Source organism: Nelumbo nucifera, chromosome 1 (genome assembly GCF_055504915.1).
Source record: "Nelumbo nucifera cultivar China Antique chromosome 1, China Antique-T2T, whole genome shotgun sequence".
NCBI lineage: Eukaryota > Viridiplantae > Streptophyta > Magnoliopsida > Proteales > Nelumbonaceae > Nelumbo > Nelumbo nucifera.
In genome coordinates, this window is record NC_142649.1 from 150,626,574 (window position 1) to 150,642,832 (window position 16,259).

The window sequence follows — 16,259 nt, forward strand, 5'->3', positions numbered from 1 at the left end:
AAGGTACACACAATTTAGCACTCAAGCTCTCTAGCTATCTCTTGCTTTATAGCTCTCAGAAAACTCTAGTTCGCTAGCTTAAGCATTGGAGTTCCCACACTAGGTAAAGTAGCCCGAGTACTCTGATCTTTTCACTCTTCCCTTATAGCTCGACCAAGTGACCTATCTAGCCTAACGTTCAAGTTGTCCTCCAATAGGGAGCTTCCAAATCGTGCACCATCGGGTAGTATATGTATTTTAAGAATTATGTGATAGACCAAGATGGGTCAAAAAGCAATGAATGCATAAAGAATAAGCACCTCCTTTGGTGCTTATTCAAAACCACATTGTTTCCATGAAAAAGCACTCATTGAAACTTATTTCCCAAACATGCTTAAGTGGTTATTGGTGAGGTGAGACCAAAAACAAGTGATTTGAAATGAGAACTCCCAAATGAGGGTTTATTAGTGTTATATGGCTTTTAAACTGGCTTCTTCTGCTCTTCCAAGGGTTTGTGGTATCAAGCATTTGCACGAAAGGTAACCTTATGTAGGCAAATGAATGGATTAGGCTTCAAATTACCAATATACCTAATAAACCAACATATTAGAGGAAAAATCATTATCGAGCTTTGCCACTAGATCTGTAGCTAGCATGAAGCTTATTGAAGAGATGGAGAGTACGGGTGATAATTTTTAGCATAGCCCAACCTGTTCCAGAAATTCTAAACTTAGGCCTAGGCTTTGTATTTAGGTTGGGCCCAAGCTTGAGCCCACATAGGGGTGTCAATGGATCAATTTTGGGTTGGACTCCGTCCATATCAAAATCCATTTGGATGGATTGGATGGACCAATAAGACATATTGAATTTGGACAGACTAGATAGACCAATATGACATATTCGATTGGACTTGGTCCGTCCATAATGAATTTATATTGGATTGAGCCAATATCTAGTCCATCGATAGAAGATAAGAACATAGGTGTCAATGGACTAGGTTTGAATTGAAACCAATCTAAATTAACAAGAATTTGAATAGATTGGACAGTATATGGGCTGGTCCTAAATATTCATTGGATTGGATTGGACCAGGTCCATTTGTAATGGATTCACATTGGACTGGACCGGATTGGACCAAATCCAGTCCAATTGACACCCCTAAGCCCACATTAAACCTAACTTACACACACATGCACATGCAATAAAGTAAAAAAAGTGCTTTGAATGGGGCAATTTTAGATTGACGATGATGACAGTAATAATATATTTCCAAAATATTCAACAATTTTTTTTATATTTATGTATATAAAAAAAGAATTCCTATTTATCACACTTTTTTATGTTTAAAATGATGAATATATGATATTAGAGACGTGCCCAATTGATTTCTACAAAATTTAGTCAAATTTTTTAATTCTTATTATTTAATTATAACATTAATGGTTAACGTGTTTAACCTAAAAGCAAGGTTTTTAAAACCGGACTAGACAAAGAACCGTTATGGGGTCTAGTTCCTAGGTCGAACGGTTCGATTGAATGGACAACCCACTCTAACAAAAAAAAAAGACCAAAAACCGTTATCCAGGTTGACAATTTGACTGTCTAAGTCAGTGGTTTGCTGACCAAATCAACGGTTTTTGGGGTGAAATGGAACTAGTCGAGTGACCAATTTATGATTTTTCAGGTCCAACCATTTGGTTTGGTTTGATTTTCAAAACACTGCCTATGAGATTTAATTATTAACCTACCACCAAACAATGGAAACCTCCCCTCTATTCTTTGGCTTCCCTCATTGATGCTAACCCTCCTCTTTTGGATTTGTTCTTTCAATATTCAAGTTTGCTCAAGCTAGGCTTCAATGGTGGTCTCAAGCTTGACTGCAAAAAAGAAAAAGAAAAAAAACCTTGCTACTTGAAACTGACTCAAGCTTGATCAGGTTTTGTTTTTCTTTGTTGAGCTTAACTGCTTCAATACTAGATATTTGAGTATCTATTTGGCTCAACTCAATTACAATTGAGCCAACCCTAACAACAATTCTAGCCCTAAAATCATTGTGAAATTTCTTTTCTTGATTATGTGAAACACCAATGGAATCTCCTCAAATACATCCTTTGGGGATTCTTTCTCTAATCCGTTGCATGTACTCTTCATTAATTTCCCACTACAAAACCAATCAGCCCAATCCCTAAACTCATCAATACCATATTAAGTTACGTAATTAAACTTAACCTCAATGTTCATGATCTCATGATTCCATTCATGGTGATAACTAACCTATTGGTCTAGATCCACATGAGATGGTATGACTTGTTTTATTCTGCATGCAAATCGATCAAGCAAGAGCAATTTGAAAGAAATCAACTCCAAATCTACATTAGAAAATGCATGACAAATTGAGTTGTATGTATAGATAGGCAATGAAATTAATTGAATATAAGCATCACTAACAATGATCGATAATATAACAAGGTTGGGATTAGGGTTTCTAGATAGAGAAAAATAGAGGATGAGAATATTAGAGGAAATGTAGATTGGCTTAGGTCCTTATTTGATCATACCTTATGATGGTGTTGTCATCCATTGGTTAGAGGCACCAATTAGGCTAGGAAGTCTTTGCTTGAATTTATGGAGGTTACAATAAAAGTCACCAATTGGTAACAAGATGATCAAGAGAGGGGTATCTAGTGTGATACAAACGAAAGAGAGTTGAAGTTCCAAGAAGGCTTTGATGGAGAGAAATAAGGTTAGGGTTTTGATGTTGGGGTAAGAATAGGCCATAGACAAATAAGTCAACAAATGTGTCAATGAAGGAGGATATAAAGAGGGGGCCTTCTTCATAGGGAGATCCTATGAAGGAAGAAAAATAAGGATCATTACTAAAATAAAACTTATAATTTTTATATTAAAAATTAAGATTTATTAAATATTCGATAGGCTCATAATGGTTGAAATTGAGGTCCTGTTTGGTTTACAAGAATAGGGGTCTGGAATTGGAATTTCAACTCCAACTATTTGGTTTGGGGAATTGGAATCCCATTCCATTCCCATTCATGGGGGAACGGCATTCCCCAATTTGAGGGAATGAACATTCTCTCCCTCTTCCTTGGGAATGAAATCCCATTCCACCCAATTCTAATTCCCATTCTGATTCCTATATGAACCAAACAAACTATGGGAATAAATTAACCATTATGATTTTGATTCCAAACCAAACATACCTTGAGTATTACAAATTTGAATCTCAACTTGATTTGATTAACCACTTGAGCTATACAAGCCCGACTATAACTCAATTATTTACGAGTAGAATTCTACAATCTGATTGAAAGGGATTTTACATTGATTGAGTTGGATTTAGTGAGCCTTTTTTTGGAAAAAACAACTTGAGGTAGCTTTACTATAAAGTCGAATTTATGCCTCACTTAAGCCTACTTTGGATTTTTTTTTCTTTGTAATTTTATCAAACATGACTTCATGGCGTTTTGAGTTTCCTGACTCATGTATCGCTATAAGTCGTTACATGTAAGTCCTCTTAAACATAATTGGGGTATGCTCCTTACAAAGTGCTCCTCACACCAACCTCACAACCACATCCCAACATGTATTGGGAACATCGCCCATGAATAATAACATACAAGTATGGAAGATGTTCCTGATGTACGACTTGTAGATGTTGTGAGGAACACTTTGTGATGAGCATATCTAGATTCAATTCGAGATCACATAAGCGCCTTACTGGGCACGCCCCACATGCACATCTCAACATGCATTGGGAATATCTCTCATACTTGTCAGAGATGTTCCTAATACACAATCTATGATGTATTATGGACAAGGATTAAAATATCAATACGATACACCTGACATGGGGCACACCACATCATATTCATGCTCACTGGCACATGATATGCTATAGTTCTATGCATCATGTCAATATCGTTTGATATGACATGATATTCATCAAGACTGAGGCATATTAGACCCTAATTTGACGCATATTCAAACCTTGTTTTAAGATTTAATTTTCCTCCAAAATTTAATAAGATATGAAGATTATAAAATTGATTCATTTTATTTACACTAAATGATTTATATATTGTATTTTACATATAAACTATATGTTAAAAATCAAAGCATATTTATTATTTGAAAAAATAGTTATTATTTAAATAAAAATTCCAAATAAATAATTGTCCTAATAAATTTAATAAAAATTGTAAATTATAATTATAAAAACTGAACTAAATAATTTAAGTCATTTCCCTAAAATTTTAGGGAAAACAAGGAATTATAAAAATAATTTAATTTATCTATATTAAATGATTTATATGTTTTAATATTAAAATTATATGTAATATAAGCAATTGTATATTAAAAAATATATTTATTATTTTAAAAAATAAGTATTATTTATATAAAATAATACTAAATAAAAGATCCAAAAAATTATTAAATAATAGAAAAAATAGAATTATAAAAACTAAAACTAGAGTGATAATTATTGTATGATATATACATCTTCCAAAGTCAGCAATATTGTTGATTGTAATGTTTCATGTTTCTCTTTGCAACCTATTAAAGTGTGTATTTCTCATGTTTTATAGCTCATTCATAATTAATTCAGCTTTAGATTTAGCGTTATTATTTATCGATATATTTATGTGATTTCTATGCATTTCCCTAGTGTATCTAAGCATTTTCATATCTTTCGTTCGTATTCATGCATTTTCAAAGTGTAATCATATATGTATTCATACCTGAGGTGTTTGATACGATACTCGGTACTAATATTTAATCGATTGTGAGACACTAGTATGAACTCGCTTACATCCGTAGTTTGTTGTAAGGGTTTGGATTGGATTCCATTATAGTTGGTTTTGTGGCTGTGCTCCAGGTTGGAGTTTGGATCTCCTACCAATAAAACATGTTCCAACATTTATCAACTTGATTTGACACTATACATCTCATTATAAAATTGGGTCCCACCATAAAAAGAGACCATAATACAATGTGTGGTGCCGACTATGTTGGAATGCATTTTGTTGATAGGTGATCTGAACTCCGAGGTCTAAGATTTGCCATTATTAACTTTAGGGAAAATTTCTTATTAGTACCTTGTACTTTGGGCCTAGTGCCACTTTGGTCCCCGAACTTTAAAATGTGACAATTTAGTATCTGAACTTTCAAAACGTGTCAATCTAGTACCTACTGTTAACCAGCTATTAACTAGTCGTTAAATGCCTTTGACAAAGACACAAATACCCTTCAAGTGTTATCTAATTTTTTATCAACCATTCAAACATTGACAAAAAATTAACAGTCCTAAATCCTTACCTCTTTTATTTAATAAAGTTGGAGTCAGAATGCCCACATAGACGTGCCCCCAACTTTATTGAATAGAAGAAACAAAAATTTGGGATTGTTAATTTTTTGTCAATGTTTGAATGGTTAATGAAAAAAGATTAGATAACACTCAAAAAGATATTTATCTTTTTCAAATGCTACTTAATGATTGATTAAAAGGTAGTTAATGATAGGTATTAGATTGACATGTTTTAAAAGTTTGAGTATTGAATTATCACATTTTAAAGCTCATGCGACCAAAGTAGTATTAGGTCCAAAGTATGGTTTTTAAAACCGACCCAGTGATTGAACCGGTTAGGGGTCCGGTTATTGGGTCAAATGGTCCGACCGTTCGAATAAAACACTCGACCTGTTCTAACATTAAAATAAAAATGATCAAAACCGTTCAAACGGTTCAAACGATTAACTGCCCGATTCAACGATTTACTGACCAAAATAACGGTTTTGGAGAAAACGAAACCAGTGATCGGTTCCTGTTTTTCTGATCCGATCCGATTTTGAAAACCATAGTCGAAAGTACATACTAATCGGGAGTTTTCCCGATATACGCATATTTTTTACACGCGCGAAAGGGTAGTAGAGGCTTGTTTAAGGACAGGTGTTTCCCACTAAACAATAACACGAAGTTTTTATCTAATGATCATCTGGACCAAGCTTGCTGGTTATGGTTAGAAAAATAAAAGAAAAAAGACGAATGTCTACTTCCAGAAACTTCCACAAATCCATTATAAAGCCCTACTAAAACCCTAAGACGACAATGCAATTGCCAATTGGTGATTGTCAACAAATTGTGCTTCCACAATCTTGTCGTAGCAACTCGCAAGTTAACTAAAATGCACAGGTTATCGAGGCGTTCCGTCTCTGCTGTACTGCGCAACAGTGGCGCCCGACGCCGAAGCATATCTGCTCCAATTTCATCGTCTACTTCATTCACCCACACGGTAAACGACTAAACGTCCAAACCCTAAACGGTCACCCTTCCCGATGTGACTACTTCATTCGACGGCATTTTTTCCCGTTTACAATTTTTTTATAATTCGTAACGGAAGAGGATCGGTCTATTTATTATTTATTGTTTTCATTTTTGAATGTTGAAATGGAAAAACGATAACCTTCTGTTTTTTTTTTTTTCATAAATTAGTAACACTTCTTGGGTTTTATTTTTGATCGTTTTGTCACATACTGAAGCCATTAACCCTGAACGAAGTTGAAATTGGTGCAGAACATGCATCTGAATGCCGGTTAAAGCTTCGCGTCAATGATTATGCATCTTGGCAAAATATCATCCCTTTTTTTCATGTTGTTTTTATTGAAAATGCATATCAGAGCAAAATATTAACATTGTTATTCTTCTCATCGAGTTTGACGTGGCTGACAAGGGACATATTTGGAAAGTTATAGTTTAGTATTTGCTTCAGATATCTCCATCCCTACTTCGCGTGGAGTTGCATTTTCTTACCTGTATATTGTATATCATATCAGGCTCTGTTGTTGTAGGCTTGCATGTTTATTTAGGTTATGAGTTTGGACGTTTTTCTCATGGATTCATTGACCACTTGGGTCTTTCCAAAGGGGAAAGAGGATAAAGTTAAATTACTTATTTATTTGTTTCATTATATAATTGCTTTCATAGCACATAGTATTTTGCTATGCTGTAGATACTGGTGCTTATTTTTTGATGTCATACCTATGCCATCAGTGTTGTCAATAACTGATGTTTGGTCTGTGTTTTTTGCATCCTTATATTTTCTCTTATCGACAGGTCCAAGATGATGATTCTAAACTCTCCCAGTTCTCAAGCAGATGGTACTCGGTTTCAACCTCAGGAAGACACAATGCATCCAAATCCACCCTGTTCAGCCCACACAATGGTATGTTTTTGGGTAAACGATATGAGTCAACAGCAGCAGCATCCGATGCCTCTGATCCTCCAGTTGAGAAATATGAATATCAAGCAGAGGTATTGAGCTTGGATTGAAGGAGATGGTTCATTTGTTTGTTGTTCTGTCCTCTATGTGGTTGGTGGAATCAAAGGTTTTGTCTGTTTTTTGCCTGTTTGCAGGTTAGTCGTCTTATGGACCTCATTGTTCACAGCTTATATAGCAACAAGGAGGTGTTTCTTCGGGAGCTCATTAGGTATGCTTTTATCAAATCAATTTCCATGTTTTTTTATTCAAAATATATTTCTTTTGGAATGCACTATGATATTGACCTTCATCCCGGGCATGAAAGCCTTTTATCTTTCATCTATAATGGTTTGTTTAGAACTTCTTTTATCACCATTGCAGCAAATCAGGGATCTCTCTCTCTCTCTCTTTCTCTCCCTTTTAATATGTGTGCCATTCTGCTGATGATTGCATGGAAACCAACACACATCAGACAAGTGTATTTTATGATCATCTTGTAAATGGCGTTATGTTCCATACTTGTAATCACACAGTGACACATGCCCAGGGAGATTTTGCCAATGATTGTACAATAAGCCCATATGAAATATTCTGATACCTAGTGCTCCACCAATTAATGCTTCACAGTAATGGTTTTGAGTTTTTTTTTTTTTTTTGTTGGTAGATTTTGTGATATTAATGTGTTTCACATTTAACATTTGATATATTGCCCACAGTAACGCAAGTGATGCCTTGGACAAGCTTCGATTTCTTAGTGTTACAGAGCCTGCACTGTTGAAAGATGCGGTAGATCTTGATATCCGTGTACAAACAGACAAAGACAAAGGAATTATCACTATTACGTAAGTGTGATGACAAGCAAGATCTCAGTTCTATCACATATTACATAAATATTATATGATTATATCCTTTGCTTTGTCCAGTGACACAGGTATTGGGATGACACAGCAAGAGCTTGTTGATTGCCTTGGAACTATTGCACAAAGTGGAACTGCAAAGTTTTTGAAGGCATTGAAGGTTTGTTTGGTTTGCAAACTAATTTTATCTTTTTAGCATGTTTTAAGTTAGAAGGTTAAACCCATGTCCATGGACTTGTGGTCTGGATTTATACAGGACAGTAAGGATGCTGGTGCTGACAACAATTTAATAGGTCAATTTGGTGTTGGTTTTTATTCAGCATTTCTAGTTTCTGACCGGGTATGCCATAACCTTATCTTATAATCATCTTTCTGCCACTCTAGTTTCCATTTATCCTTTTGCTGTCCAATTCTAGGTGTTTTGTTTTGTGTGTTCGATTCTTTCTTCATTACTAATGTTTCTTTTGTTATTGGTAGGTTGTTGTTTCAACAAAGAGCCCAAAGTCTGATAAGCAATATGTATGGGAAGGAGAGGCTAATGCTAGTTCTTATACAATTAGAGAAGAGACAAGTCCAGAGAAACTTATCCCAAGAGGAACTCGCCTTACTCTCTATCTTAAGGTCATTAAGCAGATTTGTTTTTTGCATTAATATTGCTTGGTGGCACTCTTCCTTCCTCCTCATGCTGACTTCATCTGCTTGTATGCAGCGTGATGACAAAGGTTTTGCACATCCAGAAAGGATTCAGAAGCTTGTGAAGAACTATTCACAGTTTGTGTCATTCCCCATATACACCTGGCAAGAAAAAGGATATACTAAAGAGGTCTGTCTACCTGATCCTGTTTTATATATAACATTATTCTGTGTGGTCTAGTCAAGTCAGACTGAGATCTTTCAATTTTCTTCCAAATCTGGGGGGGGGGGCACCAGTGGCATGGCACTAATCCAGAGGTTGCCAGCAGAGTGGTCAAGTTGAGGAAAACCCAATTAAGCAGTTGGGCTGATCCAACATCCAAATATAGTTGGTGATATCAGTACATCACCAATATGAATGTTGATGTTCTTGGTTGGTATATGTGTTGGTCATGCTGTCTAGGTCAGCCCACCACCTAGCTTGCACAGGAGTCTTGCCCTATGATAATAATTGTGCAAAAATTTTAGTTTTTCCAATTAAAAGATATCCATGAAGGATGGCTCTGAACTTGTGGTGAGGTCTTTTGGCTGAAATTTATTGAATTAGAAGGTGGTGAGGTCTTCTAACACAAAGTAAGCTAATACATGGAAAACTTACCAAATGACCAGATTGGCTGTGGGTTTTACAGTTTTGTATGGCTTCACTTGAGTCATTCTGAACCAGACCCAATGAAAGCCTTATTTTTTTTTGGTTGAACGGTCAACCGTGCAAGAACCTTACTATTCTGTGTCCCTAGGCTTTCCAAGATGTATATGTACTCCTATTTAGGTTGCAATATTCACTATTTGATTTTATAGCATTAGTTCTATTCTCCTGATCATTGAATATCTAACAGGTTGAAGTTGATGAGGATCCAGCTGAAACCAAAAATGATGGAGATGGCAAAGCTGAGGTAACTTGTGATCTTTCACTATACCGACTACTCGTTTATTGTGGGTTCCTTGGTTTCTGAGCAATCTTTCTTGTGCTTATGTCATGACAGAAAAAGAAGAAAACTAAGACCGTAGTTGAGAGGTACTGGGACTGGGAGCTGACAAATGAAACTCAGCCCATATGGGTAAGGCTTAAAACTGCTATTTCCTCTTTGATTATGGGAAATTCAGTGAACTGTCAGGTGTTCATATTGTTTCTGTATATGAACAGCTACGCAACCCTAAGGAAGTCACTACAGAGGAATACAACGAGTTCTACAAGAAGACCTTCAATGAGTACTTGGACCCTCTAGCATCCTCACACTTCACTACAGAGGTAACAACAACAATAATAATGACAATACATGTGACAGCTACATTGTAGAATGAAAATCCTAGAGATTATTTAGATATAGGATATCTTTAGCAAACGGTGGAACTTATTTTTTATCACCTGAATTATCTGATACTCCCCCTCCTCCAATAGGGGTGCATCTTGGGTGGGCTCAGGTTGTGCATTTGTTAAGATTTGAATGGGCCCAGCTCAAATGCAGTGTAATTTGTTCAAATTGAGTACCCAATGTGCACACCTACTTTCTACATGCACAAATATTTCATCATGCGTGCTATTATTTAGTTTGTTTTATTAAGCTTATAAATTGCATCTATTGCAGGGTGAAGTAGAGTTTAGGTCCATACTCTATGTGCCAGCTATTGCTCCTACAGGAAGAGATGATATAATTAATCCCAAAACAAGGAATATAAGGCTCTATGTTAAACGAGTGTTCATTTCAGATGACTTTGATGGAGAACTGGTAAGACATGATCCTTCATGATGGTCCACAATTCAAGGGGATATCACACTATACTCCCCTTCTCTGTAAAAAAGTCTATCAATAATCGGTTTACTTACATCTGTTGTTTCTAATTGATCAGTTTCCAAGATATTTGAGTTTCGTGAAAGGTGTTGTGGACTCAAATGACCTTCCACTCAATGTTTCTCGTGAGATTCTTCAGGAAAGTCGAATAGTAAGTTAATCTACCACATGACGTCAAACCTTTTAGAGACATCTCTTATTCTTGTTTTGTTGTTTATTTGAGTATTCATGGCCTAGTATAATTAGCTTTATATCTTGGTTATAGGTAAGGATTATGAGGAAGCGATTGGTTCGGAAGGCCTTTGACATGATCTTGGGCATATCTATGAGCGAGAATAGAGAGGTATGCCTCTATTTTTCTTCTATTTCTTTTAATCTTTTTGGATTTTGTTGCGATGAGTAAGGGTTCAACTGAAAGTATTTGTTAGAGATATTCCAACTCATGGAAGGAATCAGCCATTTGTTTATTATGTTACAAAAGAACTATGAAAGGTTCTGGGAGAGCTTTGCAGAAATCCATTTTATTTGCATGAGGGCTGTGTACATCCTTATCCTTATTTTTGAAATATCCCAACTCCTGGAACTGGAAGAAAAATAAAGTTGTTGATTGTTTGCTCAGTTATTTGTTTATTGTGTCACACTAGGACTATGAGAAGTTCTGGGAGAACTTTGGCAAGAACTTAAAGTTGGGTTGCATTGAGGATCGTGAAAACCACAAGCGGATTGCTCCATTGCTTCGATTCTTTTCTTCTCAGAGTGATGAAGAGATGATCAGCTTAGATGAGTATGTTGAGAACATGAAACCAGAGCAGAAGGATATATACTACATTGCATCAGATAGTTTGACAAGTGCAAGGAATACACCATTCCTTGAGAGGCTTGTTGTGAAGGATTTCGAGGTATATGCTTGTCTTTGCCTGAATGATATATTATTTAGTTGATTTTGTCAAAATCCTTTTCTTTGACTATTCCATTAACATTGTCACACACTGTTGCTGTAGGTTCTCTTCTTAGTTGATCCCATTGATGAAGTTGCCATCCAAAACTTGAAATCTTACAAAGAGAAAAATTTTGTTGACATCAGCAAGGAAGATTTGGATTTAGGTTAGTCTCCACTACACATGCATGCACACAGCCACACACAAAAAAGGGTCAAGATGGGGGGACAAGAGCAAGCCCCTCTCTCTCTCTCTGTCCTCCATCATGTTGATTTTTGAAAGCTACTGTGAGGATAAATGATTCAGCCCAGTTAGCTGATCTACCCATTTTTTTAATGGCCAATAAATGGTTCAACTCCTCAGTAGTGTTCATGTAAATTAATGACTAAAGTCTTTCTATTTGAAACCATGTGTCAGGTGATAAGAATGAGGAGAAAGAGAAGGAGATCAAGGAGGAATTTGGCCGAACTTGTGATTGGATCAAGAAGCGCTTGGGTGACAAAGTTGCCAGTGTCCAGATTTCTAACCGCCTGAGCACATCACCATGTGTTCTTGTGTCTGGGAAGTTTGGTTGGTCTGCGAACATGGAAAGGCAAGCATCATCTTGTTTCAAGATCAAAATTTTAGTTTTAGAAGTTTATGCATTATGTACTTTATCTTCATCAAAATACATATTTGCTCATTAGTTATAATTTAATTACTTCGCAGGTTAATGAAGGCACAAACAGTTGGGGACACATCTAGCTTGGAGTTTATGAGAAGCCGGAGGGTCTTTGAGATTAATCCGGAGCACCAAATCATCAAAGACTTAAATGTAGGATGACCTACGACAAAGCTAATTTTTTTGTCTCCCTGTTTCGATGATACCAGTGTACCTCAATTGTATGTAATAATTGTGTCTCATGCAGGCTGCGTACCAGACTAGACCAGACGACGAAGATGCATTGAGGGCTATTGATCTTTTGTATGACACCGCTCTGATTTCTAGTGGCTTCACTGTGAGTTCTCTTCTCATCTTTAAACTTTTTAAATGGCTGAAGTAGTGCCCTTCTAAATAAACTAGTCAGCTTGTTAATTGCATTGTTTATGGGGTTTAATGTTTTATCTTGGTGCAGCCTGAAAATCCAGCACAGTTGGGTGGAAAGATATATGAGATGATGGGCATGGCCCTCTCAGGCAAATGGATTGCGCCAATTCTTGATAGCCAGCGTAGGGAGATGGGCAGCTCCGAAACCGTAGAGGCTGAGGTGGTTGAGCCTGTTGAGGTTGGTGGTCAGAAATAAGAGGGGGGTTAATGATGAGTCCTTTTCTTTTCTTTCTTTTTTTTTTTCTTTGATATAGAAGTTTCGCAGAAAGAAATGTTAATTAATGGTTAAGATGTAGGGATCGGTCGGTCATATATCGGAAAATCTTACGTGGGGTTGACTACTGTCATGGGTAATAGTTACCTTTTTTTAGGTGTACTCTTATTTTCAATGGTTAGAGTGAAGGTACTGTTGGACCGTAGTCTTTGTATCTGGATTTTGACAATGTATCATCAAAGCAATGTCATGATGGGAAATTTACAATTTACTTACTGTGCTATTCAAATTGCTAAATGGACTAAAAATTTGAATGCTCAATGAGTCACAGTTTCATCAATTAACCGAATAATTAATGAAATCCATCATTTAACTAGACATTTGGAAAGGCCATGGAGTCACTCACCAGTCACTTTTGTCCAAATCTTACGATACCAGTTAGTTCATGAAAATTTTCACCAAAAGAAAATTCATGAAAATTTTCATGATGTTTTCAATACATATTCAAATCTTTGGATCGAATCCAAAATGTTTTAATGATACATATCCGTTTCCAAATTTATTGAAGCCGTCTAAACCCAATTATATAAGAGGAATACAGGATCCAAAGGGTTTTACTGTTTAGTTAGTGATAACATTAGTACTAGCGTCGTAATTGGATAGGATATGGAATGTGTCAAAATTGGATAGAATCCATTCACATCCGAATCTGGTTCAAACTTCAATTCTCCAATACAATTAATTAGTAGATCAGTTTTGGATTATGAATATCGGTAAGGCAGATCTTCAGATCTGATAGAACTTGATTTGAATTCGATCGGATGTGATAGGATTCGATTTGAACTTGAATGCTACGGTAAGTTGGATCTTCGGATTTGATCCGATTTGACTTGTTTTTTTTTTAATTAGTAAATTATTAAAAAAAATAAAATATATTAATTTAAATAAAATAAAAACAAAAAATATAAGTATTTTTTAATTATTTTTGTCATATATACATACATGCTTTTTATAAAAAAATAAAAATATAACAAATTTATAAATATATAATATATTGGTATTGGATAGGGGTGATTCGAATCCGATCGGATCCTATTGTCAGATCCGATTAGGGGTGATTTGAATGCGACCAAATAGGATTGGATCTTGAATCAGATCGAATTATGATCTTATCCATTTGCACCCGTAGTCGTAGGAGGCTATCAACAATGCAAGAGCTCATTGTGATTATTTAGGGTTCCCACCCGAAGAGTTCTCTCTCTTTTAGTGTGTATCAATAGCCTGGTGCTGCTAATGCTAAGAGAGTCCAATAATCTACGAGTACGAACTCTAATAGGGAGTAGCAAATAGCGTGTATGTGTTTAATTTTAGGGAAATTGTCTAATATTTACTGATGAAGGGAAATTTGGCCCGACCTCGCAATCACCCGACACGTGGCAAAAGCAAGCAACTCGGGGCAGCAGAGCGCCCAAAACGAGCACCGAAAGTAATGAAGTCCAAGCTCACTACTGAGCCCGAACTCCACCAGACCGGATTCTCTACTAGGAGCCCGAGCTCCCTATCAAGAACCCGAGCTCCCTACTAGGAGTCCGAGCTCCCTACTGGGAGTCCGAGTTCCCTATTAAGAACCCGAGCTCCCTACAAGGAGCCCGAACTATCTTGGGTCCTAAGCCTCACAAAGCCGTGACCCGAGCTGGCCCATGGCAGCTCGGAACACTCCCCAAACCGAACTCAAGACATCTCGCTCGTCACTCCAGAACTTCGCTTCCGAAACACCAGACTGGCCAAACGTACCTGACACCAAGGACGTCCGTATCCAAGGGCGGCGCACCTGACTGATTTGGGATCTGACGCTTGACAGCCGCACTTCAAACGGCCTCCTGCTACCGCCACCTGCCACCATCGTTACCAGCCGCAGAGACGGCTCCGACAAAAGGAGCAGTGGCGGTTCTGTCCGGCTAGAGGAAATGACATCCGAACTGGCAGGAGCTCAAAGATAATCATGTCTGATCTGACAGAAGCCTGGAAGTGAGTGCGTGAGGTGGTTATAAAAGGCTCCTACCCCCCAAGAACAAGGTATGCTAACTTTTGCGCTATCTGGCTTATCTTGCCTTTGAAAGACTCTAACTTGAGCTTCGGAGCCCTTACGCCGGGTTCTCCCCGGAGCTTCTTCACTCCCTCCGTTTCAGGTCCCCTGCCACCCAGTTCAGAGGCAAGATCGTTGATAGCTAAGATCGGTCGAATTGTGCATCATCACTTACTATGACTTTTTAGCATTTCTCTTAAACTCACCATAATTTTTCAAAACATCCAGGAAACCCAATTTCGGTAAGCTTTTGTTTTCCAAAACTCATCATCCGTTAGAACGCCATTAGTGTTTATTAACAGTAATTGTCTACATCACATAAATGCAATTTTCATGATCAAACTATCCCTGAACGGCGAATCACCTTTATTAAACACATTTTTATGACTACAATGCCCTTACACGTCCAATTGCCTTGTAAATTTAGTGTTAAACATGAGAAGTTGCAAAAAAACTTGGGAAAATCAAAATATATTTTTTTCAGCCAAAAATAAAAAAATTACAGAAAATGCATAAAATGATAAAAAAATAAAAAAATGTAGTTCAACTAAAAAAGAAAAAAATGCATAAAATAGGTACAAAAAAGATAAAAACTCACAAGTATATATTTCATCAAAAAATCAGAAATTACAGAAAAGTACATAAAATAATAAAAAAATAATTCAAAAATTGGGGCCCCATTTGGTGTCTTTCCGCGCGGTCTACCGGCTATTTACAAGCTTGGCAGACCGCAATTCGGTCTTTTCCCGTTTGGTTCACTATAGATATAGCCACCAAAAGCCGACGTGCCGAAAAGACAAGAGAAGCCCAAAACGTCCAATTGCTAGCTATTTTTTTTTCTATTTGTCTTTGCGCAGAAAGACACACTAAAGGACACGCCTTAACCAAATGGGCCTTACGCTGCTCAGATCTTAATGCAATAGCTCAATGTGTCTTTTGACTGTTAGAGCTACCGAAAAATCTTCCCAAAAAGACTTGCCAAATGGCCTCTATATGTTTCAAGTAAAAACATCTAAAAACAATAATTGCAAAAAATATAGAAAACCATACCAATTTAGAAAAAAAGTGGAAATTTCGAAGAACGAAAAAATTAAAAAATATATATTTCAGATTTCAACTAAAAACAAAATTAAAAAAGAGAAATTTTGATAAAAATATTTCAAAGTTGTAGAAAACACAGAAGCTGCCTTCGTTGAGTAGCGCTGGCTATTCTCTGTGACCTGTGTGAAAGCATAGAAATCCCTGCATGGTTGCATCGAGTTTGGATCTCCTACACACGAGAACTCTACCCACGTTTACCCACATAACATCGCAACCACACATGGAGAAGATCTCATCTTCTTG

General features: G+C 36.6%; 1 protein-coding gene across 1 annotated transcript; it reads left to right on the forward strand.

Moving 5' to 3' along the window:
• The first annotated feature begins 5,957 nt into the window (after positions 1-5,957).
• LOC104606598 (heat shock protein 90-6, mitochondrial-like) lies at positions 5,958-13,100 on the forward strand. The gene is made up of 20 exons (XM_010271888.3): positions 5,958-6,284; positions 7,106-7,303; positions 7,406-7,479; positions 7,967-8,092; positions 8,174-8,267; positions 8,364-8,447; positions 8,585-8,728; positions 8,817-8,930; positions 9,637-9,693; positions 9,784-9,858; positions 9,945-10,049; positions 10,387-10,527; positions 10,649-10,741; positions 10,856-10,933; positions 11,235-11,489; positions 11,592-11,694; positions 11,946-12,120; positions 12,237-12,342; positions 12,437-12,526; positions 12,644-13,100. Exons 1-20 carry the CDS (start codon positions 6,177-6,179, stop codon positions 12,809-12,811), a joined length of 2,388 nt encoding a protein of 795 aa, XP_010270190.1. The 5' UTR covers positions 5,958-6,176; the 3' UTR covers positions 12,812-13,100.
• The last annotated feature ends 3,159 nt before the right edge of the window (positions 13,101-16,259 follow it).

Excerpts from the sequence above, each read along its gene's own strand:
- LOC104606598 (XM_010271888.3), top strand. The coding sequence starts at position 6,177 with ATGCACAGGTTATCGAGGCGTTCCGTCTCTGCTGTACTGCGCAACAGT. Across the intron at positions 9,859-9,944 it reads ATGAAACTCAGCCCATATGG|CTACGCAACCCTAAGGAAGT; the intron begins GTAAGGCTTAAA and ends GTATATGAACAG. Across the intron at positions 10,528-10,648 it reads ATGACTTTGATGGAGAACTG|TTTCCAAGATATTTGAGTTT; the intron begins GTAAGACATGAT and ends CTAATTGATCAG.